The sequence below is a fragment of the Rana temporaria genome, chromosome 8 (genome assembly GCF_905171775.1).
Source record: "Rana temporaria chromosome 8, aRanTem1.1, whole genome shotgun sequence".
NCBI classification, from domain to species: Eukaryota; Metazoa; Chordata; class Amphibia; order Anura; family Ranidae; genus Rana; species Rana temporaria.
The window spans coordinates 183,249,044-183,275,005 of record NC_053496.1 but is presented as its reverse complement, the minus strand read 5'-3'; the positions used below and the strand labels follow the sequence as shown (position 1 = coordinate 183,275,005).

Below are 25,962 nucleotides of genomic sequence, written 5' to 3'. Positions count from 1 at the left end.
GGAATACAGGACGGGGAACACAGCTCAGGAAAGTGACCAGGGGATTACAGGCTGATATCACCCAGTCCCCGCCCTACTCTGCACCAATCAGTGAGCAGTATGGGTGGAGGAATGGATTTAGTGTTAATGACCCACCTGTGCTGATCTCTGTAGGAGTGTCCTCCTCTATAAATGTCCCCGTTATTCCATCCTCCTCCATAGACTGCTGATCATCCCTCACATACGTCTCTTCTTCTTCTGATTTCACCTCAAATTCTATATCGATTGGATCTCCACTCTAAACCAAGAAAATGAGAGAGAATATCATCTGTAAGATAAGAGCTTTATTATTGTGAGATCACATTAAAAATCCAAACATTGTCACTGTAATGCCGTGTACACACGCCCGTTTTTCACGACGAGAATTTTTTTTTAAATTGGTCATTAAAAACAATCGTGTGTGGGCTCTAGAGCATTTTTCCCGACTTGAAAAATGGCCATTAAAAATTTAGAACCTGTTCTAATTTTTCGCGTTGTTTTTCACATCATAGTTTTTCACGTCATGAAAAACGGTCATCTGTGAGCTTTAACGACGGGGAAAAAAACGTGCATGATCAGAAGCAAGTTATGAGACGGGAGCGCTCGTTCTGGTAAAACTAGCGTTTGTAATGGAGATAGCACATTCATCGCGCTGTAACAGACTGAAAAGCACGAAGACTGAAAAGCGCGAATCATCTCTCACCAAACTTTTACTAACACGAAATCAGCAAAAGCAGCCCAAAGGGTGGCGCCATCCGAATGGAACATCCCCTTTATAGTGCCGTCGTACGTGTTGTAGGTCACCGCGCTTAGCTCGAGCATTTTTTTTTCACAATCGTGTGAATGCAAGGCAGGCTTGACAAGAATCACATAGAGAAAAACATATTTTTTTCCATGACATTAAAAACGGTTGTGTGTACGCGGCATAAGTGTATGTTCTAGATTCTCCGTCCCACCAACCTTGTAACACTGAGGGATGGTGTGACCTTCCTGTGTGGAATCCCGGGAATACAGAGGACGGGGACATCTCTCTGGTGGGTTTCTGTAGCTGGATGACTCCACCATGGTGTCCTGGTACAGATCTTTGTGTCCTTTAGGAAACTCCTCCATCCCCCCATCCTCATCTTCCTCCTCTTTTATCTCTTCTTTAACCTCAACTTTAGAATCTCTCAGGTTTCCACTCTGAATATAGAATAAAAATGACATCAATGGTAACAATGCAGATAATGTACAGATCCTAATGATACTATCAGTGATTGTTCCTCATCTACCTGATGATGATGGGGGATGGTGTGACCTTCCTGTGTGGAATCCCGGGAATACAGAGGACGGGGACATCTCTCTGGTGGGTTTCTGTTACTTGATTTCTCCATCACGATGTCCTTGTGTACTCCTCATCCTCCTCTTTTAACTCTTATTAAGAACAATATTATCATCCCTGATGTTTCCACTCTGAATATATAAACATGTTTGTGTATAAATCCTATCGGTGATTGTTACCCATCTACCTGATCATGGTGGGGGATGGTGAGAATAAATATCTGAGACTTGGATCAATATGGAAACAATTGTTTTCAGGACATTCTTTCTAAAAATGAAAATTTCCCTCTTTCTTCCTGTTTGAATCTTCTAAAATAAAGACATACATATTCCAATCCCCTCCGACCCCCCACTACTAATAAAAGTCATATAGTCCGTTAATATAGATTTATGAGGTGAAAAGGTGATTGGTGGGAAAGGTGACACACCAACAAAATTAAGACAATGTTCCAGCCCCGTAACTGGGGGAGTGTTCGGATTCTGAAGGGGTAATTCTGCCTGTGTGGTGTAATAATTGCCCGTTGTAGGCCATGTATGGTCAGGATGGTCATTGTCTTGTCTATTTATTGTCAGTGCTGTTTGTTTAGAGGAACATATTACTGGAATTTATCTCCAAAATGAAGGGAATGTTTTGGCTCCATAGGTGAGGAAATGTTCTGACACTGAAGGGGTTAATCTAGGTTTCCACACTATATATGTGTGTATCGTCATCTGCTGGAGATAAAAGACGTCACAGTGACTATGGAGGAAGAGGACGGACATGACGGGGGTTACTGGGTGTATATATAAAATAAGATCTTATTACCTCCTTTTCTGCCATTTCCAGCGACGTCACCTCTCTACTCCCTCCAAAATCACCTCTAACCTGGAACTTCCTGTCTGTTCCTGACATCACTTCCTGTCTAGGTAGACATAAGATCACCACCTTGTGGAGCTTAGAGGAAACGCATAGGCCCGGATTCAGATACAATAGTGTATCTATCGGCGGGCGTAACGTATCTCAGATACGTTATGCCGCCGTAAATTAGGGCACAAGTTCCGTATTCAGAAAGAACTTGCGCCCTAAGTTAAGGTGGCATAACGTATGTGGTCCGGCGTAAGCCCGCGGAATTCAAATGTGGATGATGTGGGCGTGTTTTATTTAAATTAATTGTGACCCCACGTATTTGACATTTTTTACGAACGGCACATGCGCCGTCCGTGAACGTTTCCAAGTGCGCATGCTCCAAATTATGCCGCAAACTGTCAATGCTTTTGACGTGAACGTAACTTACGTACAGCCGTATTCGCGAACGACTTACGTAAACGACGTAAAATACGACGCTGTTCGGTCGTTTCCGACGTCCATACTTAACATGACTTACCCCTGCTTTATGAGGGGTAACTTTACGCCGGAAAAAGCCTTACGCAAACGACGTAAAAAAATGCGCCGGCGGACGTACGTTTCTGAATCGGCGTATCTACCTAATTTGCATATTCAACGCGGAAGTCTAGGGAGGCGCCCCTAGCGGTCAGCGTAAATATTGCACCCTAAGATACAATGGCGTAGGAGACTTACGCCGCTCGTATCTAGGCAACATTGAGGCGTATCTGATTCTATGAATCAGACGCCGAGATGCGACGGCCCGCACTCAGAGTTACGACGGCGTATCTGGAGATACGCCGTCGTAACTGCTTTCTGAATCCGGGCCACAGTCTTGAAGTATGAACACAGCCTTGTATATCCTTATAGATGGAGTCACCTCCTTTCCCAACAAGGTGGAGAGAAATATATACATAAGATTGTAAGCTCTAAAGAGCCAAGCCCTCTGATTCCTCCTGTATTGAATTGTATTGTAACTGTACTGTCTGTCCTCATGTTGTAAAGCGCTGTGTAAACTGTCTGCGCTATACAAATCCTGTATAATAATATCTTATTACCTCCTCTGCTGCCAGGTCCAACAATGTCATCACTCTTCTTTCTCCCAAGTCACCTCTCACCTGGAACTTCCTTTCTGTACGTGACATCACTTCCTGTCCTCCATAGAGACTTTCCTTTTCTGGGTAGAAGTGAGAAGCTCACCACTTTGTGGGGCTCAAAGGATTTGCAGCCCCGAGAAAACATCTCGTAGTGCGAGCACGGCCTTGTGTTGGATGGTTCACTGAATGTTATTTCTTCAATACATGGACTTTCAAATACATCGATTATTGTCTATGTGGAGATAGATTTCTCAGTTGGGATTTCACTTGCTATTCACAAGCCCCAATTTATTGGAGACACTGCGCATGTTAGAGATCCTGCCCTGATCACACAGATTATGAAGACTCTGCTCCTAAATACTGTACAGATGGCACCATCATATCTCAGTAGCCACAGAGTGTGAAAAGAATAGCGCTACAATTGTAAGCTCTAACAAGCCAGGCCTGGACTACAACTCCTAGAATGCAGCGTGGAAACAACACAGCCAATCGGTCGTGTTCCTGTACAAAAAAAATAATGCCAGCAGACAGCGTCCGTTTTGAACATACGTTTTGCAACCTGGTGGGAATTTTCCACCCTGCCCCCCGGCCCAGCCCAGGTCCATAGGGTTCAATTTTATTTTGGCTCACCCTACGGACTAAGACTGGGATGTCATTAAAGTTCATGTGCGTGTAAAGGTAGGCGTCCCAATACTTATGACAATATAGGGTATGTGGTATCGCTGCAATCGTCAGGAGCAGGAGAATTTATTTTGGGTTGTTCCTTGGTGGAAGGTTATGGTTGTAACGAAAAATATACATCTACTTTTACAAATAAGTGTTTCTTTTTGTTTTTATTATTTTGGGCCAGTCCTTTGATAATAAAAAGAGAAATCAGGAGACAAATCACCATTTACCAGAAAATGAAAGCCCAATTTGTCCTGAAACAAACGCGGTATAATCCACCTGGAGGCACAAAGTAGTTGTGATGATATGTACGGTTTTACTAACACATGTCAAAGTTGTATAATTGTGCTTAGGCATTAACATTTGTTTTACCCTTAGGTGTGAAGGAGTTCACACAGTGATTTCCTATGACTGTCACCCCCATCTAGTGGCCATAATGAGGTATCTATCCTGATCAACCTAAAATTCCACATTATGGCAACTAGATGGAGCCAATGATCATAGGAAATCACTTTATGAAATAAAATACGACCAGAATTTGTCATAGTACGGAGAATGCGTGTCACACTTGGTCAACAATTTTTTTTAAACTAGACCTGTAAATGTTTATTACATAGAGATAGTCTGGTTGAAAAAAGACACAAATCCATCTAGTTCAATCAATAGAAGAAAAAAGTTTACACCACAAAATTTACCAATGAGAGGTAATGACTCCATTTTTATTTTTCTCCTGCTATCAATGGACAACACGGTACAACACTTCATCCGTGTCTTTGGTGATCTCTGATCTCCTTATCAACTGTTTCTTACATGATGAAGATCAGCCATGGAGTATATCTGAGGTGTATATCAGGGTGTGCTTCTTCCCCACATGTCCAGCAACATTCATATACAAGACATTTCCCGCACTCAAGGCACTAATACACCTCAAGGGTTGTGTGGGACCCCTGATGTACAGGAAGACAGGACTTCAGTAACTAACATTTCCCTCACTCGGGACAGGGAAGTGGCTTCTCCCCCGTGTGAGATCTCTGATGTTTGTTGAAATCTGACTTCTTTGAAAAACATTTCCCACATTCAGGACAGGAATACGGCTTCTCACCCATGTGCCATCTCTGATGTTTGTAAAGACGGGACATGTCTAAAAAACATTTTCCGCACTCAGGACAGGCAAATGGCTTCTCGCCCGTGTGTGACCTCAGATGTGTGACCAGTTGTGATTTTTTTGCAAAACGTTTCCCGCACTCAGAACAGGAAAGTGGCTTCTCCTTCTTGTGCGATCTCTGATGTCTGTTACGATTGGACTTCTCCGAAAAACATTTTCCGCACTCAGTACAAGAATACGGCTTTTCCCCCGTGTGAGACCTCTGATGTGAGACAATGTCTGATTTTTGTACAAAACATTTCCCGCACTCAGGACAGGAATACAGCTTCTCACCCGTGTGCCATCGCTGATGTTTGTTAAGATGTGACTTATCTGAAAAACATTTTCCACACTCAGGACAACAGTATGGCTTCTCACCCGTGTGCAATCTCTGATGTCTGTTAAGATGTGACTTAGCTGAAAAACTTTTCCCGCATTCTGGGCAGGAATACGGCTTCTCACCCGTGTGACATCTTTTATGCATATTAAGAGTGGACTGAAAATAGAAACTCTTCCCGCATTCATTACAGGGAAACCTCTTACATGTTATAAAGACGGCACCGTCCCGCACAGTCTGAGGATCCTCAGGATAAGAGGAATACGATGGTGCGGCACCGTCCCGCACAGTCTGAGGTTCCTCAGGATAAGAGGAATACGATGGTCCGGCACCGTCCCGCACAGTCTGAGGTTCCTCAGGATAAGAGAAATACGATGGTCCGGCACCGTCCCGCACAGTCTGAGGTTCCTCAGGATAAGAGGAATACGATGGTCCGGCACCCTCCCGCGCAGTCTGAGGTTCCTCAGGATAAGAGGAATACGATGGTCCGGCACCGTCCCGCACAGTCTGAGGTTCCTCAGGATAAGAGGAATACGATGGTCCATCTACACTGCGTGGTGCCGGATGGACATTTGAGGTAGTCGGGTTTTCTCCTGGACTATACTGTGTGATGTCCTCATCTTCTACTTTACAGTCTGGAGACAAAGTGAGACAATCCTCTGAGGTTTTCCTCATCTCCTGTCCATCTACTAAAATAGAGATACAAAGATTATTACTAGACATGAGCTAATTGGTTCCCCTAAACCAGGACTCCGCCCACATCAGGCAGCTTTGTCCCTGAGGATCTTACAATTCCCCCCAGGTAACTGATAAATGGGTTCCTGCCCTACTCTGGACCAATCAGTGAGCAGTATGGGTGGAGGAATGGATTTAGTGTTAATGACCCACCTGTGCTGATCTCTGTAGGAGTGTCCTCCTCTATAAATGTCCCCGTTATTCCATCCTCCTCCATAGACTGCTGATCATCCCTCACATACGTCTCTTCTTCGGATTTAACCTCAACTTGTATTTCTATCAGATCTTCACCCTAAACCAAGAGAATGATCAACAATAACATCTGTAAAATATAAAACACACATAAAAAATCCACACATCATCTCCACAAGTCTATGTTCTAGATGCTCCATCCACCGACCTTGTAACAGTGAGGGATGGTGTGATCTTCCTGTGTGGAATTCCGGGAGTACAGAGGACGGGGACATCTCTCTGACGGTTTTTTCTTATTAGGTGGTTCCATCATATTGTCCTTGTTGGGATCTTTGGGTTCTACAGAAAGCTGCTTCATAACACCATATTGCCCATCCTCCTCTTTATACTCTTCTTTAACAACAATGTTATAATCCCCCAAGATTCCACTCTAAATATATAATAAAACATTCATTATAACACAATTGGCTTGTATAGAAATCATACCAACATTAATTGTTGACCACCTACCTGATTTTTTTTTTTTTTTTTTTTTTTTTTTTTTCACGTCAGACTCTGCTCACATGTAGCCGAGAGGTTAGCTCACGGTTTGCCCGCCCTTAGCATCTCTCTTGCGGCTTCGCATCATTCGTGGGTTTTGGTTTTTTTTTTTTTTGTTTTTTATTTTTGTTTTTTTTTGACATTACAGATTTAACATTTTTAAACTGTTAGGTTAGTATTTTCCCGCTTGACAAATCTAACTACATTCTTTGATAGCGTATCATAATTAGCATATCATAATTAATCCCCCCTTTTTTTTTTTTTTTTTTTTTTCCCCCCCCCTTTTTCTCCCCCCTTTTCCTTCCCTCCCCCCCCCCCCGGATCTGTGTGCCATGCAATCCTCTCCACAATCTCTCAGCTCTCTGCTTCTGTCGTTCCCTGGACGAACTTCTCTGTGGATTTGAACACTTTCCACTTTTCCCAAACCATCCTGTTTTTGTCCTCTTCTCCTGACTCTCTACAGGCAAGATACTCCATCTCTTCTATATATTCCACCCTTTCTATCCACTCTTTAATTGATGGCCTCTTGGGGTGTAACCAATTTTTGGGGATCAGAGCCTTAGCTGCGTTTAACAACACTGGGACCAGAGTTGTTCCATATTGTTTTTTTGTTTTTTCAGTTCCGTGAAACAAACAGGTCAGCGGGCTACATAGAATCATTTCTCCTGTTATTTCTACGATATATTTCAGGATTTCTTTCCAAAATTCCTGCATTCTCGGGCAGTCCCACCATATATGTATCGTTGTTCCTTTTTGTTTACAGTTTCTCCAACATAGCTCTGAATTTCTAGGGTGGATCTTATTCATTCTTGATGGGGTCATGTGCCATCGCACCATACATTTATAGTTTGCTTCTATGGTGGTAATGTCCGCAGCATGGTTATATACTGCACCTATCATTTGTGTTTTATCAATTTTTTTACCAATGTCGCTCTCCCATTTTCCCAAAAAGGGCAATGCTTCCTGGGTCTCGAGTTCTGTTAGTATCCCGTATACCTTTGATATACCGTGTATCAGGGGCTTGTCCATGCTGCATATTTTTTCTATTGGGTATAGTGTCTTATCTTCCCTAATTGGTTGTGGTAGTGTGCTAACGAAATGTTTTAACTGCATATACTCCCATTCACTCATGCTTTGTTCCCCTTCCCCTATTTTTATCTCTTGTCTAAGTTTAATTTTTCCCCGTGTAACAATATCTTTTAATTTTTTCTCCCCTAAGTGTTTTCCAAAACGTGTTCCGTTACCTGGTGGAAAAAAATTTGTGCCTGCTAATGGGATTAATGGGGAGTTATACTCCCATTTTTCCCGTCTAAATATTGTGTCCCATATCCTAAATACGTTCCTTGTTATGTTGTGTGTATTTGTGCTCATTTCCCTCATTTTCGGTGGTATCCATACGTTTCTTTTTAATAGTGTCCCACTTAATATTTCTTCCATACGTACCCATTTTTTTTGTGTATGTGCGTTTGTCCATTCTACCAGCCTAGCTAAGTTTACAGCAAAATAATATCTTTTTATATCGGGGAGCCCCAACCCCCCTCCTTTTTTTTCATGCTCAACAATGAATAGCTTAATCTAGCCTTTTTGCCTGCCCATATATATTTCAAAATTACTGTTTTAATTACTTTAAAGAAGCTTTGCGGTATTTTTATTGGGAGCATTTGAAGTTTGTATGTTATCTTTGGTAAAATCATCATTTTAAACGCATTAATCTTGCCTATCCAGGAGATATGTTTTTTTGCTAGGTTTTTCAGGTCTTGGTTAATGTCATTAATTAAGGGGACAAAGTTGGCCGAGTATAGTTTTTCCTCTTTAGATGTAATTTTTATACCCAAGTACGTTATAGCTTCTTTTTCCCATGTAAATGGAAACTCTTTCTGTAGTTCTTCTGCTTCTTTTTTTTCTATCCCCAGATTCAAGATTACCGTTTTTATCGGGTTTATTTTAAAATTTGAAAGTTCTCCATATCTTTTTATTTCCTTTATAACATTAGGGAGAGATATTCTGGGTTTGGTCAGATATAGGAGTATGTCATCCGCATACGCCGCCACCTTGTGTTCTTCATCTCCCACTCTCACCCCTCCTATCCCCGGATTTTCCCGGATTTTTGCTAACAACGGTTCCAAGGCTATTACATATAGGAGAGGTGAGAGCGGGCACCCCTGTCTGGTTCCGTTTTCCATGTTGAACACAGATGACATACTCCCATTGACCTTCACCCTTGCCGTCGGGTGGCTGTACAGGTTCTTTACCCATTTCATGAACCTTGGGCCCAGGCCTATTTTTTGTAAAGTTTCCATCATAAACCCCCAGTCGACTCTGTCAAATGCTTTTTCGGCATCTAAAGACATGAGTACGACTGGGAGTTTCTTTTTTGGGTCTTGTTGTAACAGTAACAGGGTCCTTATACTATTGTCTCTTCCTTCTCTGCCTGCTACAAAGCCCGCCTGATCTGAGTTTATTAATTGCGGCATTAAACCTTTTATCCTGGTTGCTAATATTTTCGCGTATACTTTCAGGTCTGCGTTTAACAGTGCTATTGGACGATAGGAGGAACACAACGTTCCATCTTTTCCCGTTTTAGGGATAATAGAAATATTTGCCAAAAGAGATTCTTTTCTTATTTCTTCTTCCTCTCCTATTTTGTTAAAATAGTTACACATCTCTGGGACCAGGAGTTCGCTAAATGTTTTATAATATTTGATCGGCAAGCCATCGGGGCCTGGACTTTTCCCGCACGGGGTTTCCCTGAAGGCTCTATGTACCTCTTCTTGAGTTATTGGGGCCTCTAGGGATTCAATGTCGTTTTGAGAAATTTTAGGTAATTTCGCTTCTTCTAAGTATTCCCTGATTTTCCTTTTTCTCATCTTTTCTTGCTCTTGTGTTTCCTTGGTTCTTATCGAATATAATGAACTATAAAAAGTCCGAAAGGATTCCGCTATTTCAGACGTCTTATATTTCATAAGGCCGTCTTGATTCTTTATTTTTTCGATGTAGTTTTTTTTTTTTTTTTTCCTGGATATTTTGGCTAAATGTTTGCCTGGTTTGTTCCCCCATTTATACCTCTCCTTTCTAACATTTTTGAATATGTCTCTTGTTTCAACCTTCATCAGATCTCTAAGCTGGGTCCTCTTTACGATAATTTCATGATATATTTCATTTTCTCCTCGTTCTTTATGTATTTGCTCCAGTTCAAATAGCTCAGTTGTTAATTTTTTCATGTTTAGTTTCCTTATCTTTTTTTTCCCTGCTCCTATTGAGATTAATTTCCCTCTGATGTATGCCTTATGGGCCTCCCAAACGGTAGCTACCCTTACTTCAGGTGTGTTATTAAGGGTGAAATATTGATCCAATTCCGTTCTCACTATGTTGTTTACCTCTATATCCTCTATAAGTTCTTCATTCAAGTTCCATGATCCTTTTCTTTGCTCTATTTCTTTGAATCTAATTTCCGCTATTACAGGAGCGTGATCTGAGATTGTAGATACCCCTATCGAAGTTTTAACTACCTCTTCCAATAACTCATGGTCTACCAATATATAATCCAGTCTTGAATATGTTCCGTGCGCGGAGGAATAGTAAGTATAGTCTCTTTTATTTGGATATGTAATCCTCCAGGGATCTATTAAACAGTAGCTATGCATTTTTTTTTTTAATATTCTAAGCTGTTTAATATTTCGCCTCTGAGCCCCGGATGTACTATCTAGTTGATAGTCCATTGAGAGATTGAAATCTCCTGCTAGTATTACATGTCCTAATTTAAAGTCCATTAAGGCATTCAAAATCCCCCTCAGATATTTATGTGGTTGGCTGTTTGGGCAGTAAATATTTGCCAATGTGTATTTTTTCCCTTGGAGTACTCCTTTTAGGAACAAATAACGACCTTCCGGGTCTACTTTCCTATCTTCTACTGTAAAGGAGATATTCTTCCCTATTCCTATGGCGACCCCTTTTGCTCTCTTCTTTGGGGAGTCCCCGTAGTACCAACTGGGAACTGCCCGAGAATACAATCTGACATTTGAGTCCAGCGTTATGTGTGTCTCTTGCAGGAAAACTATTTCAGCGGAATACCTTTCAACTTCTCTTAGTACCATATGCCTTTTTTCGGGGCAACTGAGACCTCTTACATTATATGTTAAGAATTTTATGTTTGTCATATTTTTTTTTTTTTTTTTCCCTCTGTCTTGGGTATATATGTTCTTTCCTGCTGCATGACACACAGATCTGAATCCCTTTCCCCCCCTCTCTAATCTTCCCCTCTCCCTTCCCGCCCAATCTCCTCCCCCCCCTCCCTTCTCCCTCCCCCCCCTCCCTTCCATTTGTACCTTGCCCCCTTGTTCTTCTATTGGGGCTTTCTCCTCCCCTCCCCCCCCCCCCGCTCGATCCCTGACCTTCTGGTCATTTTTAGAGCTTTTTTCTATTTGGCGCTCCTGGCGCTCTTTTGCTCCTCAGGCTGAGGTGGAGTTCTGTTTTAGCCCGGTCTCCTATCCCCCTATACTGGGGAACTGGTGAAGAAGCACTCTCTGGGTCTCCTCTCTCCCCGGTCCCGCTCCGATATTTTACTATCTTGACCCTCCCCATCTCCCTCCCGCCTACAACCCCCCCCACCATTCCCCCCCTCCTCCACCGGTCAACACTAATAATTTTTTGGTGTTGGGATGCCTAAGCTATGACAAAATTCTGGTGTTTCCTCCAGAAACCTCAGTCTTGCCGAAACACCATTTTTCCTGCCTATTAGGCACGCTGGGAATCCCCAATTATACTGAATATCGTGCTCCTGCAAGACACCTAACAATGGTTTTAAGCTTCTTCTTCGTTTTAACGTCTCTTGTGACAAATCTTGATAAATTTGAATATTTTGTTGATCATATTCTAACGGCGACTTCCCTCTCAATTTTCTCCATAGCTGGTTTTTCTCTTCCCAGCTTTCAAAACGCACAATAATGTCCCTTGGGTAGTCATGTGCTCTCTCCCTAGGACGTCTTATCCTGTGTGCTCGTTCTATTCTGAGCGGGGAAGTTGTTTCTCTCTCTAATATTGGGTTACAGATTTTTCTTATTATTTCTGGGAGGTCCTCAACCTGTGTCGTTTCTGGAACTCCGCGTATTCTAATGTTCTTTCTTCTGTCTCTGTTCTCTTGATCTTCTAATTTATACGCCTGTTCTCGTTGGTTTATTTTTAATGCTTTTATTTCATCTTCTAGCTTTTTAAGTGAGGTTACATTGTGGTCAACTTTTTTCTCCACTTCTTCCACTCTTTCCAATATATGTCCCATATTTCTCTCCATTTTTTCCATTTGCGTTTTAAGAGATCTTTCTAAAGCAGCGAACATTCCTTCCATTTCTCTTTTAGTTGGCAAAAGTGTCATATCCTGCGTTTCTCCCTTATTTCTCAGATCTAAATCTGTTTCTTTATCTGTTTCACTATCTTGGTCTGTTCTGCTCTCTAGAAGTGATTCTGCGAGTATTTCTGAGTCCGCCAAGGTATAAGCTGGCCCTTTTTTCTTATCTTTTTTCTTTTCTTTTTCTGCTTGGCCTGCTCTGCCAGTCGATGATTTTTCTATGTGCTGGTTATCCCCGTTTGTCCCATGTGTCACAAATTTACACATTGGGCCTGGGCTTTGACTTAAACGGGGTACCTTTGGGATTGCCCCCCCTTTCACTATTTTTCCTCTTGTAGTCATCCTTGCGCCTGAATTGTAACTACGTCACTTTTAGAGAGGTTCTGAGGGAGAACCGTTTGCACATGTGATAGGTGTATACTACACAAAAAAAAAAAAAAAAAAAAACTTTTTGATGTTTCTTATATCACAATCTAAAGTTGTTATAGTGTTTCTTCTCTTTAGCTTCTCTTTGGCTTTGACTTGGAGCTATTTGGGGCACCCGGCTCATGTACTGACCTCCCCTCTCCTGCCCGTCTCTGGCGCCCGTATGTCTCTAGGACCTCCTTCTACGGGTTTTCCTGGCTCTGTAGTCTGATTACCTGCAGTGTGTATAATGCTTTTACCGATACTTTTACTGATACTTTTACCGTTTGGTGTTTCATTTATCACAGTTTAAAGTTGCTGTAATATTTCTGTTCTTTGTCTATGTCTTTAGCTTTACATAGAGGTATCCAGAACCATAGACATGTATACTCGCCCCCCTCTTCTATCCGACTCCAGTGTCGGTCTATCGGATATGGTGTAAAGAGAGTTCCGTATGTCTTGTACACCAATTAATCCCCATAAGAAAAAAAAAGAAAGTATCCAAAAAAGGGAGCCTCCAGAGAAATTATGGGGTTACCGACCTCCTTACAGGAACCCAAAAAGACAGTGCTGAACTCATGTCTCTTATATCACATTTTTTTTTTTTCCATGTTTTCATATCAGTCCCAATCATTTATCAGTCTCCTCAGAGAGGGGTGTCCCATTTGTTTATTTCTATTTTCTTAGTTCTTAGTTCTTAAAAAATAGGACGTTTGTACTCACCACTTCGATGGTTAGAGTGCACTGTGGTATGTACTCACCAGTCCAATAGTTGTCTGCATGAGAGGAGCTTACCAGCTGCTGTAATAGGTTCCAGGGTTTCCCCACCTACTATTGTGGCTTGTGAAGTGATGGAAATGCCGGCCGCAGACTGGGTCCTCTTGGGCTTAATCTAGGGCTGGTACCCCTTTTTGCTGGACTGCAGGGCCACAGAGCCAGAGAGCCACCCAGCACTGCGTGACTCCCCCCCCCCCCCCCGAGCCCCCCTCCCGGAGCCGCGCGACACGCCTGCACGGCGCATTCGCTCGCACGCTCCAGGGACCCGGGCAGACCAGGGAGACGCCACACCAAGACGCAGGCACCGCTGCCTGTCAGCCCGGAGAATCAGGGGAGACGAGGGAGACGCAGCGCCGCGACAGGCTAGTCAGCCGGGAGAGTCGAGGGAGACGGGGAAGCCGCCCACGTGACCGCCCACGTAACAGGTAGACAGATCGGAGGAGACCCGTGCAGGTCCGCTCCAGCCAGCAAGAAGCTGTGTTCCGAAGAGGGAAGGGAGGTGGAAGGGGGGGGTCACCGGCGCCCTATTGGAGGGAGCGGAGGAAGCGGGGGATCCAGTTCTCGCTCATTTCAGCGTGGACTCGGAGCGTGGCTGGGGAGCAGGCATCCCGTCTAGCTACTCCTCCACACTGACCGCGCCATCTCTAGACTCCTCCCTCGTTCCACAAAACCTTCCCTTCTCGACCACCTACCTGATGATGGTGGGGGATGGTGTGACCTTCTTGTGTGGAATCCCGGGAATACAAAGGACGGGGACATCTCTCTGGTGGGTTCCCATTACTGGATCCATCTGTAGGAAACACACACACTGACTGAATACATTGTTTCTATGTGTTTATCAGATGATGGGGGATCTAGGTGGAGCCTCCGTACTGCTCTCTCCTTTACAATAAAGTCTCCTCTTACCCGGTGATGTGAGGGGCGGCTGATTGTCCATCATGACGTCCTTGTAGAGATCCTTGTGTCCTTCTAAATACTCCCACTCCTCCATGGAGAAATAGACAGTGACATCCTGACACCTTATAGGAACCTGACACACACAATGATACAGTCACCATCCAGACACACCCCTTGTCTGTTACTGGATAATGTCCCAGAATTCCCAGAATCCTCCTCACCTCTCCTGTCAGCAGCTCCATCATCTTCTTGGTGACTTCTATAATCTTCTCCATGTTGTGTCTCTCGGGTTTTAGGGAGTCACATGGAGGCACTGTGATGGTCATATGATCACCTGACTTCACAAGAGGAAATCTCTGTATTGGAGAACCAATAGGAATATCATGTTAGAATCCCAGAATCCTCCTCACCTCTCCGGTCAGGTCTGTGTATTATTAATAGAGAAGATAAGAGTGATGTCATGTGACCTCCCAGAATCCTCCCCACCTCTCCGGTCAGGTCTGTGTTTTATTATTAGAGATAAGAGTGATATCATGTGACCTCCCAGAATACTCCTCCCCTCTCCGGTCAGGTCTGTGTTTTATTAATAGAGATAAGAGTGATGTCATGTGACCTCCCAGAATCCTCCTCCCCTCTCCGGTCAGGTCTGTGTTTTATTAATAGAGATGAGAGATGTCATGTGACCTCCCAGAATCCTCCTCACCTCTCCGGTCAGCAGGTAGATGATCTCCAGGGTGAGGTTTAGTATCCTCTCAGTCATGTGACTCCGGTCCTCCTCCATCCTCAGTGATATGGTCATGTGATCTATGCAGGTTTCTCTGTAGATGGATAGTGGAGAATTATCTGGACTGTATTGGTTTACAATATTAGGATGGAGATATAATGACTTATTATGCCTGCTGCCCCCAGTGTAAATTGACACATGTACTTTGGGTTACTTAGGGGGCCTATTGATAACAACATTTTAATATTTTTTTGTCCAGCGACTCCATGTACATTATTATTGTACATTATAAGGGGAAACCCTTGTTTCATCTCCCCATGCACCTCATATGTCTAAGCCACCCTGTGTCCATTAGAGGTACAGGGTGAATGAGAAAAATGATGGACAGCTGTTTAATGGACAATGAGAAGGTGGTTACTTAAATATAACATAATATCTCCCCCTTGAAGAATAAGGCTAGGACTCAGAAATTGTAACAGGGACCTCCCCAGAGGTCAAAGGTCAGAAGGCGGGTTCCCAGAGGTCAAGGGGCATGGCTGACCCACCCCCACAAAAGTGTACCGCCGGACAGTCTACTTCTACTATAGTTTGTCTACTAGCCTGAGGAGGGGGAGATCACTGTTTGTATTGTTAAAAGAGAAGTATGTTTTTTTTTGTTGCCTGTTCATACTTACCTAGGTGGATGGAGCATCAGACCGATGCTCCATCTGTCCCCGCCGTCTCTGCACTGAGAACCGAGCCACCGAACACCACCGATGGCTCGGTTCTCACTCCTCCCAGAGAGGAAAGCTGCTGAATGTCAGTCGGCATCTTTCCTCTCTGCTTCTCCATGCTCACTGGAGCGCTGAGCAGTGAAGGGGCGGGGAGAGGTTGTCTCAGCAGCTCGCTGAGATGCTGAGACTGCCATCAATCAGGGCAGCGATTTGGATGCCGACTTGGAAGTCGAGATGACGCGCTGGCCGACTGATGGCAGTGACGTCAGCGGAGAGTGGACTTTAGAAAACGGGTCACAGAAGTGCAAAACTAATTGCACTCCCGTGACCCAGAGGAGAAGCCCAGCCTAAAAAGCTCAGGCTGGACTTCTCCTTTAATTGCACACACCATCGTTTTTGAAAAATGATGAACAAAGCGTGGTGACGTACAACACGTAGGACGGCAGTCTAAAGGGGAAGTTCTATTCGCCTTTGGGCTGCTTTAGCTGATTCCGTGTTGGTAAAAGACGATTCGCGCTTTTTTGTCTGTTACAGCGTGATGAATGTGCTTACTCCATTATGAATGGTAGTTTTACCAGAACGAGCGTTCCCGTCTCATAACTTGCTTCTGGGCATGCGTGGGTTTAAAACATAGTTTTTGCACACACACGATCATTTTTTACAACACGAAGTCGAAAAACGATGTGAAGCCCACACATGATCATTTTTCGGCATGAAAAAAATCGACGTTTTTAAAACGTCATTTAAAATGATCCTGTGTGTACACGGCATAATTGTCTCAATCTTAATTTTGAAGTGATTAGCAATCTCCTGGGCAGTGAGTAAGTTAGTGGGTAGAGGTAATGAAGGACAAATTAGAGCGTTAAGGCCGGAATCACACTTGTGCTGTGCGAATTTCAGCTCTCCTATCTCTGCAGATTAGCAACATTTTAGATGGGAATTTGGAGACCTGGGAGAAGTTACGGGTGAGAGGAGAGTGGGGGAGAAGTGTATTGAGCTGAATGAGAGAAATTCCTGAAGAGAACTGAACACATCTGCGAATCAGCTGCGTACCCATAGAAGATAATGGGCTTGAATTTGCACCTGAGCCACACCGCAATGCCTAAAAGACGCACACGGTTTTACTGCAATGCACAAAGTGCATAGGTAGGAGAATATGAGGTCAAGGCAGTTGCCAATAGAGTGAGTAGAAGCATTTGTCTATTGTTTTAGGTCAAAATAGGAGGTTAGGCTCAGAAATGTAGAAGTAGCGGGAGTATTAAGATTAAGGGATGTTGAAGTCACCAAGAATGATTGTTGGAATTTCAGAAGAGAGAAAGTAGGGTAGGCAGGCAGCGAAGTCGTGAAGGAAGCTGGATACCGGTCCAGCAGGCCGATAGATCACAGCATTTCTCAACTAAACTGGAGAAAATAGACAAATATAGCGAGCTTCAAATGCGGAGAGAGACAGATAGGGGAGCGGAAGAAGAACCTGAAATATGCTTCGGGGGGTAGGAGGATTCCAACACGACCTCCTTTAATTAGCTCTTCCACTGGCCACAGTGACCAGGGAATGACAGATGTGAACTTCGAAGTGATGAAATACTCAACACTTCTGGGTTCATTCACTGAATGGGAGATTGAAGAATGGATTACCCATCCACTCCATCATCCATGGACCAGCAGAAAGGACAGTGGAGTCCGAGGTACATGGCGAAGGCGGAGGTGGTCAGGCACGGGGATGGTTGGTATCTTCAACGAAAGGGTGTGGAAATGTGGATTTCAGTACAATCTGAATCAAAATTTCATCCCTCATTACAAGAGACGGCTTAGGTAAGAAGATAACACATCTCGAAAACGAAGACAATGTTTCGGCCCCGTGAGGAAATGTTCTGACCCTAAAGGGATTAATCTATGTTTCCACACTATGGGGTTGAGTTACTAAAACTGGAGCGTGGAAAATCTGATGCAGCTCTGCAACTTAGCCAATCGGCTTCTTCAATTACATTTTGACAAAAAAAAAAAAAGTCCTGGAAGCTGATTTTTCAACCCCAATATATGTATGTATCACCATCTGGTGGAGATAAAAGACGCTACAGTGACTATGGAGGAAGAGGATGGACACGACGGGGGTTACTGGATGTAAATAGAAAATAAAATCTTTTTACCTCTTCTGCTGCCAGTTCCAGCAATGTCTCCTCTTTACTTCCTCCTGACTCACCTCTGAACCGGAACTTCCTGTTTATACTTGACATCACTTCCTGTCTTCCATAAAGCTTGTCTGGCTTAAAGTGAGATCACCATCTTGTGGAGCTCAGAGGAACTGCAGAAGAGTCTCATAGTGTGAACACGGTCTTGTGTTGTGTATGTACTGTATATCCTTACAGATGGGGTCACCTCCACTCCCACCAAGGAGGAGAGAAATATATTACTGCCTAGTCCAGCTTTTCTCAGCCAGGGTTCCTCCAAAGTTTTCTAGGGGTTCCTTGAGCAATGAATAATTTCTGTCTCTCAGTAACAACTGACATCAATGACCAGTAAAGTAAGGTGACCAGATTTTTAAAATGAAATCCGGGACATATTTTTTTTAATTAGTAATGGTGGCAATCAGTGACTCTCTGCCTGTCGCCGCCCGCCTCACAACCTGTCAAGTCTTACTCTCCAGGCCCCGGCTACTACTGGGTGGAGAGCGGAGGAAAATCACTTTGCCAGGGAAGGAGATAAGCAGGCAGGCGACTGGCCGGGACTTGAGCCAAGGCAGAAGAACATTTGAGTGGAGCTGAATGAGCATGCACCCAAAACTGAAGAAATATTCCCTCCGCTCCGACCAGCACATGAAAATGGCCCAGATAATTGAGAAAAAATACACACCATAAGCTATTAGGAGTGGCGAAGCGGGGGGGGTTTAATTCAGATATTTTTTTTCTGCAATCCGGGGACAAAACTGGGGGCAGGCTTGGTCCGGGGACAGTATCCTCAATCCGGGGACTGGATGTCCTCCCACTGACCACTGATATAAGAAGGTTCTTCTCCCATTGGTCACCAATGTAAGGGACCACTACACTGACCACTGATATAAGGGGGTCCTTCTCCTATTGGTCACCAATGTAAAGGAAAACTACACTGACATAAGGGGGTCCTTCTCCCATTGGTCACCAATGCAAGGGACCACTACAAAGACCACTAATATAAGGGGGTCTATCTCCTATTGGACACCAACTCAAGGGACCACTACACTGACCACTGATATAAGGGGGTCCTTCTCCTATTGGTCACCAATGTAAGGGGCCACTACACTGACCACTGATATAAGGGGGTCCTTCTCCTATTGGTCACCAATGTAAAGGAAAACTACACTGACATAAGGGGGTCCTTCTCCCATTGGTCACCAATGCAAGGGGCCACTAATATAAGTGGGTCTATCTCCTATTGGACACCAACTCAAGGGACCATTACACTGACCACTGATATAAGGGGATCCTTCTCCCATTGGCTACCAATGTAAGGGACCTCTACACTGACCACTGATATAATGGGAACCTTATCCCATTGGCCACCTATGTAAGGGACCACTACACTGACCACTGAGGATGAGCTCTGGGTTTGGACTGAACAAAGGTTTGGACAGAAGTTGGCATGTTTGGGGTTCAGTGAATGATGAATGAACTACACTGAGCCATATATGACATACCCCTGACCACTGCACTCTGTACACTGAGCCATATATGACATACCCCTGACCACTGCACTCTGTACACTGAGCCATATATGACATACCCCTGACCACTGCACTCTGACGACTGAGCTATATATGACATACCCCTGACCACTGCACTCTGACGACTGAGCTATATATGACATACCCCTGACCACTGCACTCTGACGACTGAGCTATATATGACATGGTGGTGGAATTACCGCACTCGTGAATAGGTCTGGCATTCTGCTATTATCAGGGGGCCCCAGTAGGGTTGCTGGCAGCAGGGCTCTGAGCTGAGAGTGTCTCTTTCATACAACCCAGAGCCTGCACTGACAGTTCCCTCCTCCCTTGCATTGTTAGAAAAGGAGAGAGACGGTCTGCTCCTTCTCCACCCCCGCCCCTCTCCTCCTGTGTGCACCGCGGCAAATGTTAAGCTAAGCAGCTGATCACTCATACTTCCTGCGTGCACATAGAAGAGAGGAGGGGGGCGGAGTGGATCTGCTCTCTCCTCCCCTATCTGTGTGAGGGAGGAAGGAGGGTGAACTGTCAGTGCAGTCTTTGGGCTGTATGAGAGAGAGGCTGCTGAGGAGGCACTGATAAGCGGCTCTAATGGGCATTGATAGGTGGCACTGACAGACAGTACTGATTGGTGGCACTGATGGGCACTGACAGGCAGCATTGAGCACTGATAGGCGGTATTGATAGGTGTCCTTAATAGGCAGCACTGATAGGAGGCATTGATTAGCACTGATGGGCAGCACTGATTGGCGGCATTGAGCAATGATATACGGCACTGATAGACGGTATTGATGAGCACTAATAGGTGTCCCTGATAGGCTGCATTGATGGGCACTGATAGGCGGTATTGATGAGCACTGATAGGTGGCACTGATGGGGCTGCACCTATGATCAGTGTAAACAATGTACTGACAGTTTTTCTGGTTATCGGCTCTCTTTTCCTCACACAGACACAGTGTGGGAGGAAAGGACTGCCGATAACCAGCAAGTCTTTTTACAGACGGTCAGCTGATTACATGGTAAAGGGCCGCTGTGAGTGCCCCTTTTACATTCATCTGTGGTCAGCTCAGCAGTCACAGAGCATGCTAGATGCGCACCCCAGGGGGCACACGGGAGGCAGAATTCTGGGAGGATGTCCATGGGCACCCTCCCAGAACTGGAAGCCTGAGGCTCGGATGGAAGGAGGAGGGGGGGACCTTCATGGTTTCTTGCACCGGGGGCCCTGAAGGTTCTAGTTACACCTCTGATATGACATACTCCTGACCACTGCACTCTGTATGCTGGGCTGCATATGATAAGCTTGCCACATTTGTCCAATTCATTTTTTTTAAAAGCACGCCTGAAAGTGTTTGTAAAAACTTCCAGCACAAAATGTACTCAGCCAATGAGAGGTAAGGACTCCATTTTTATTTTTCTCCTGCTATCAATGGCCAACACGGTACAACACTTCATCCATGTCTTTGGTGATCTCTGATCTCCTTATGTTTCAATAGTTTTTATTAATTTTCTTCAAGAATAAAAAGAAATTCATATCAGCGTGGCTTTTTTCTATAAGTAGCTATATGACAATCTGTTTAACTTCACAAAGTGCCAAAGCCTATTGGGATTTCAACCTCCCATATCATATGAAAAACCACATCATACAATTGGCAAATTAAACGCTATTAAATCGCACTTCAGATATGTAAAAAAGAGGTAGTATACCTAGAGAGAAGGAATAATAATAAAAAAGAAAAGAGAAGGGGGGATTTGTTCCCGTTGGGGAATGACAAGAAAGGGAACAATAGGGTAAGAAAGAAGGAGGGGAAGGGGGAGAGTTGAGGCTCCGCGCTCCTTAAACGTAGTCTACCAAATGAACCTAAGAACCACTCGACCCAGGATCACCTGTTAAGTAGCCGATCCATGGGTCCCAAACTTTATGGAACTGCTTCATCTTGTCCTTCTGATCTCCTTATGAAGTGTTTCTTACATGATGAAGATCAGCCATGGAGTATATCTGAGGTGTATATCAGGGTGTGCTTCTTCCCCACATGTCCAGCAACATTCACATACAAGACATTTCCCGCACTCAAGGCACTAATACACCTCAAGGGTTGTGTGGGACCCCTGATGTACAGGAAGACAGGACTTCAGTGAGGAACATTTCCCTCACTCAGGACAGGAATACGACTTCTCCCCCGTGTGCAATTTCTGATGTCTGGAAAGATTAGAGGTCTTTGAAAAACATTTCCCGCACTCAGAACAGGAATACGGCTTCTCACCTTTATGCATTCTCTGATGTGTGTAAAGATTGGATTTCACTGAAAAACATTTTCCACACTCAGGACAGGAATACGGTTTCTCACCCGTGTGCAATCTCCGATGTGTGTTAAGACTGGACTTCATTGAAAAACATTTCCCGCACTCAGGACAAGAATACGGCTTCTCCCCCGTGTGCAATCTCTGATGATAGTAAAGATGAGACTTTTGTGAAAAACATTTCCCGCACTCAGAACAGGAATACTGCTTTTCCGCTGTGTGAGACCTCTGATGTCTGTAGAAATTGGACGTGTTTGAAAAACATTTCCCGCACTCAGGACAGGAATACGGCTTCTCACCCGTGTGAGATCTCTGATGTTTGTAAAGATTGGATTTCTCTGAAAAACATTTCCCACATTCAGGGCAGGAATGTGGCTTCTCCGCGGTGTGGGATCTCTGATGTCTGTAGAAATTGGATGTGGTTGAAAAACACTTCCAACACTCAGTACAGGAAAACCTTTTATCTGTTGGAAGGACGTCACCGTCCCGCACAGTCTGAGGTTCCTCAGGATAAGAGGAATACGATGGTCCGGCACCGTCCCGCACAGTCTGAGGTTTCTCGGGATAAGAGGAATACGATGGTCCGGCACCATCCCGCACAGTCTGAGGTTCCTCGGGATAAGAGGAATACGATGGTCCGGCACCGTCCCGCACAGTCTGAGGTTGCTCAGGATAAGAGGAATACGATGGTCCATCTACACTGTGTGGTGCCGGATGGACATTTGAGGTAGTCGGGTTTTCTCCTGGACTATACTGTGTGATGTCCTCATCTTCTACTTTACAGTCTGGAGACAAAGTGAGACAATCCTCTGAGGTTTTCCTCATCTCCCGTCCATCTACTAAAATAGAAATACAAAGATTATTACTAGACATGAGCTGATTGGCTCCCATAAACCAGGACTCCGCCCACATCAGGCAGTTTTGTCTCTGAGGATCTTACAATTCCACCCTTAAGGTAACTAGTAAATGGGTCCTCTGATCTCCTACCAGATCATTTCTTTATTCATGGACCTTAGTCAGAGAGTGAGGAAACAACGAGAACTGTCTTTTATAGGAGTGACAGCGATGACGTGATTATAGGACGAGTGTCCCCACTCCCTCTATCACTCATTGTCATCTTCCCAACACAAGAAGTCCTGCACTTCCTTATTTAGTCATGAATAACAGTGGGGCTGAGCCCCACCAGAGGTCAGAGAGTGAGGATGGGGGGGGGGGGAAACAACCAAGATGAAGACTGGACTGATCCTGAAGACCCCCATCATTGGGTTTTTGACTCCTCCCTCATTATCACTTTCTGTTTAAGGTTCTAAAGTTGGAGGATGTTATCACATTATTATCAACATGTAAAAGTCTGTGCTCCAATCACATCATCCAATATAAAATATCCAGCTGGTAGAAAATGGGTGTAACAAAAGTGAATACATATTATGTGTGTGTATATATATATATATTAGATGGAAGAGGGAAGAAGTCAGGACTGTGTAATGTACAACATATTATATAAGATACAACATATAGGACTATATCGTTTCAGAATTATGTAATGCACAACATAGAGTATATAGTGCAGAGGTCAGGAGTATGTAATGTACAATATAAATTATATAGTGAAGGGTCAGGATTCATAATATTGATGTTCAGTAATCAGTGGAAGCCTAAATGTTTACTTGAGACAAGTTGCAGAGATCCCACACGGCTGCTTCCATCTCCTGAGTTATGTCAGAGATCCTGCTATACCCTGGCATGGGGCAGAAGACCCAAGACACATGCCACTGGTGCCTAGGTTGAGCAATGACTATAGTGAGAGTCAACATTTTGCTGAACCCCAGAATCTCCATAAATCCAGTCTAGAGACATAAATTGTGTCTGCAGCACAGAGAAGGAAGATTATCCGAGAGAAATACAGGAATACAGGACGGGGAACACAGCTCAGGAAAGTGACCAGGGGATTACAGGCTGATATCACCCAGTCCCCGCCTTACTCTGGACCAATCAGTGAGCAGTATGGGTGGAGGAATGAATTTAGTGTTAATGACCCACCTGTGCTGATCTCTGTAGGAGTGTCCTCCTCTATAAATGTCCCCGTTATTCCATCCTCCTCCATAGACTGCTGATCACCCCTCACATACGTCTCTTCTTCTTCTGATTTCACCTCAACTTTTATATCGATTGGATCTCCACTCTAAACCAAGAGAATTATAGAAAATATATCAAATGTAAAATATAAGCTTTAATATTGTGACATCAAATAAAAGTAACTCATACATTGTCTCCACAAGTCCATGTTCTAGATGCTCCATCCAACCAACCTTGTAACAGTGAGGGATGGTGTGACCTTCCTGTGTGGAATCCCGGGAATACAGAGGACGGGGACATCTCTCTGGTGGGTTCCTGGTATTAGGTGGCTCCATCATATCCTTGTGTCCTTCCATCACTCCATACTCCTCATCCTCCTCTTTAAATTCTTCTTTGACAACAACATTATAATCCCTGAGGTTTCCACTCTGCAATATCAAATAAAACCTTCATTGTATCGAACATGATGTGTAAAAATCAGAACTACCAATGATTGTCAATAATCTACCTGATGATGGTGGGGGATGGTGTGACCTTCCTGTGTGGAATCCCGGGAATACAGAGGACGGGGACATCTCTCTGGTGGGTTTCTCTTACTTGATGGCTCTATCATGATATCCTTGTGTCTTTCCGAAAGCTCCTTCATAACATCAGCCTCCTCTTTAAACTCTTCTTTAACAAGAAATGTATAATCCCCAAAGTTTCCACTCTGAATATATAATAAAATATTAATTGTAACAAACACATTTGTGAATAAATCTTAACTTTCAGTGATTGTTCCTCCTCACCTACCTGATGATGGTGAGGGACGGTGTGACCTTCCTGTGAGGAATCCCGGGAATACAGAGGACGGTGACATCTCTCTGGTGGGTTTCTGTAGCTGGATGACTCCACCATGGTGTCCTGGTACAGGTCTTTGTGTCCTTTTGGAAACTCCTCCATCACCCCGTCCTCATCATCCTCCTCTTTTATCTCTTCTTTAACCTCAACTTTACAATCTCTCAGGTTTCCACTCTGAATATATAATAAAAATGACATCAATGGTAACAATGCAGATAATGTACAGATCCTAATGATACTATCAGTGATTGTTCCTCATCTACCTGATGATGGTGGGGGATGGTGTGGCCTTCCTGTGTGGAATCCTGGGAATACAGAGGATGGGGACATCTCTCTGGTGGGTTCCCATTACTGGATCCATCTGTAGGAAACACACTGACTGAATACATTGTTTCTATGTGTTTATTAGATGATGGGGGATCTAGGTCAGTGGTTCTCAACCTTACTAGTGCTGTCACCCCTTGATAAAATTTCCCAAGTTGTGGGGACCCCTAACAGTACAATTATTTTCGTAGCGTAGGTTGTCAGCACCCAAGGCAAAAGTAATTTGCGCTCCCTGAGTCCCTTCCACTCATACAGCATTTTAGGATGTACCACTCTTTGTTCTCCTTTCTTTCCCCTTTATCTCTCTCTATTCTAATTTCTTTTTTTCCCCTCATCCGTCTCTCTTGTTCTTTCTTTCTTTTTATTATTTCTCCCCCTTGTTCTTTGTTTCTCCCCTTTTTCCTCTCCCTCCCATGTATTCTCTATTTTTATTTTTTCTCTCGTACTTCTTGGTGGGAGGTAGGGGGGGATGGGATGAGTGGCACTGTTGGTGGGGATTAGGGATCAGTGGAAATGCTGGGGGGAGTTCTGATCAAGCTCTTGATCAAGGTCATCTGCTGATCTGAGAACTGTAGTGGGGACTTTTAATGGCAACTATAATCTCAGGTAGTGTTACTCACTGTGTCTCTGACTTTATGGTGTCTCATAGCAGTGACACCTATGTGAAAATCAGGAGATAGGGTCTCCTCCAGCCCCTCCCACTTCCCATTCCTCACCAGTCAGCTGACCTCTTGCCTCCGCCCCCCAGCCATCCTGTGAACTGAATGGGCAGCTGCGAAGAGGCTGAGTATGCGGCCGCAGGCTCCAGGAACAGCCCTGCTGGGCGACCGCAAATATGCTGGGAGAGCCAGGAACAGCCCAGGATTTGGAGACCCCCCTGGCAAATCAGCATTTGACCCCCGAGGGCGTCCCGACCCCCAGGTTGAGAACCACTGATCTAGGTGGAGCCTCCGTACTGC

General features: G+C 44.3%; 1 protein-coding gene across 1 annotated transcript; it reads right to left on the bottom strand.

Moving 5' to 3' along the window:
- Nucleotides 1–5,042: 5,042 nt before the first annotated feature.
- LOC120910595 (zinc finger protein OZF-like) lies at nucleotides 5,043–25,755 on the bottom strand (the record flags this gene model as incomplete). Its single annotated transcript, XM_040322353.1, has 4 exons — nucleotides 25,732–25,755; nucleotides 24,437–24,548; nucleotides 21,633–22,275; nucleotides 5,043–5,643 (listed from the first exon to the last, which is right to left on the bottom strand). Coding segments are annotated over exons 1-4 (1,380 nt in total), but the record flags the coding sequence as incomplete, so codon positions are not given.
- Between the last annotated feature and the right edge of the window lie 207 nt (nucleotides 25,756–25,962).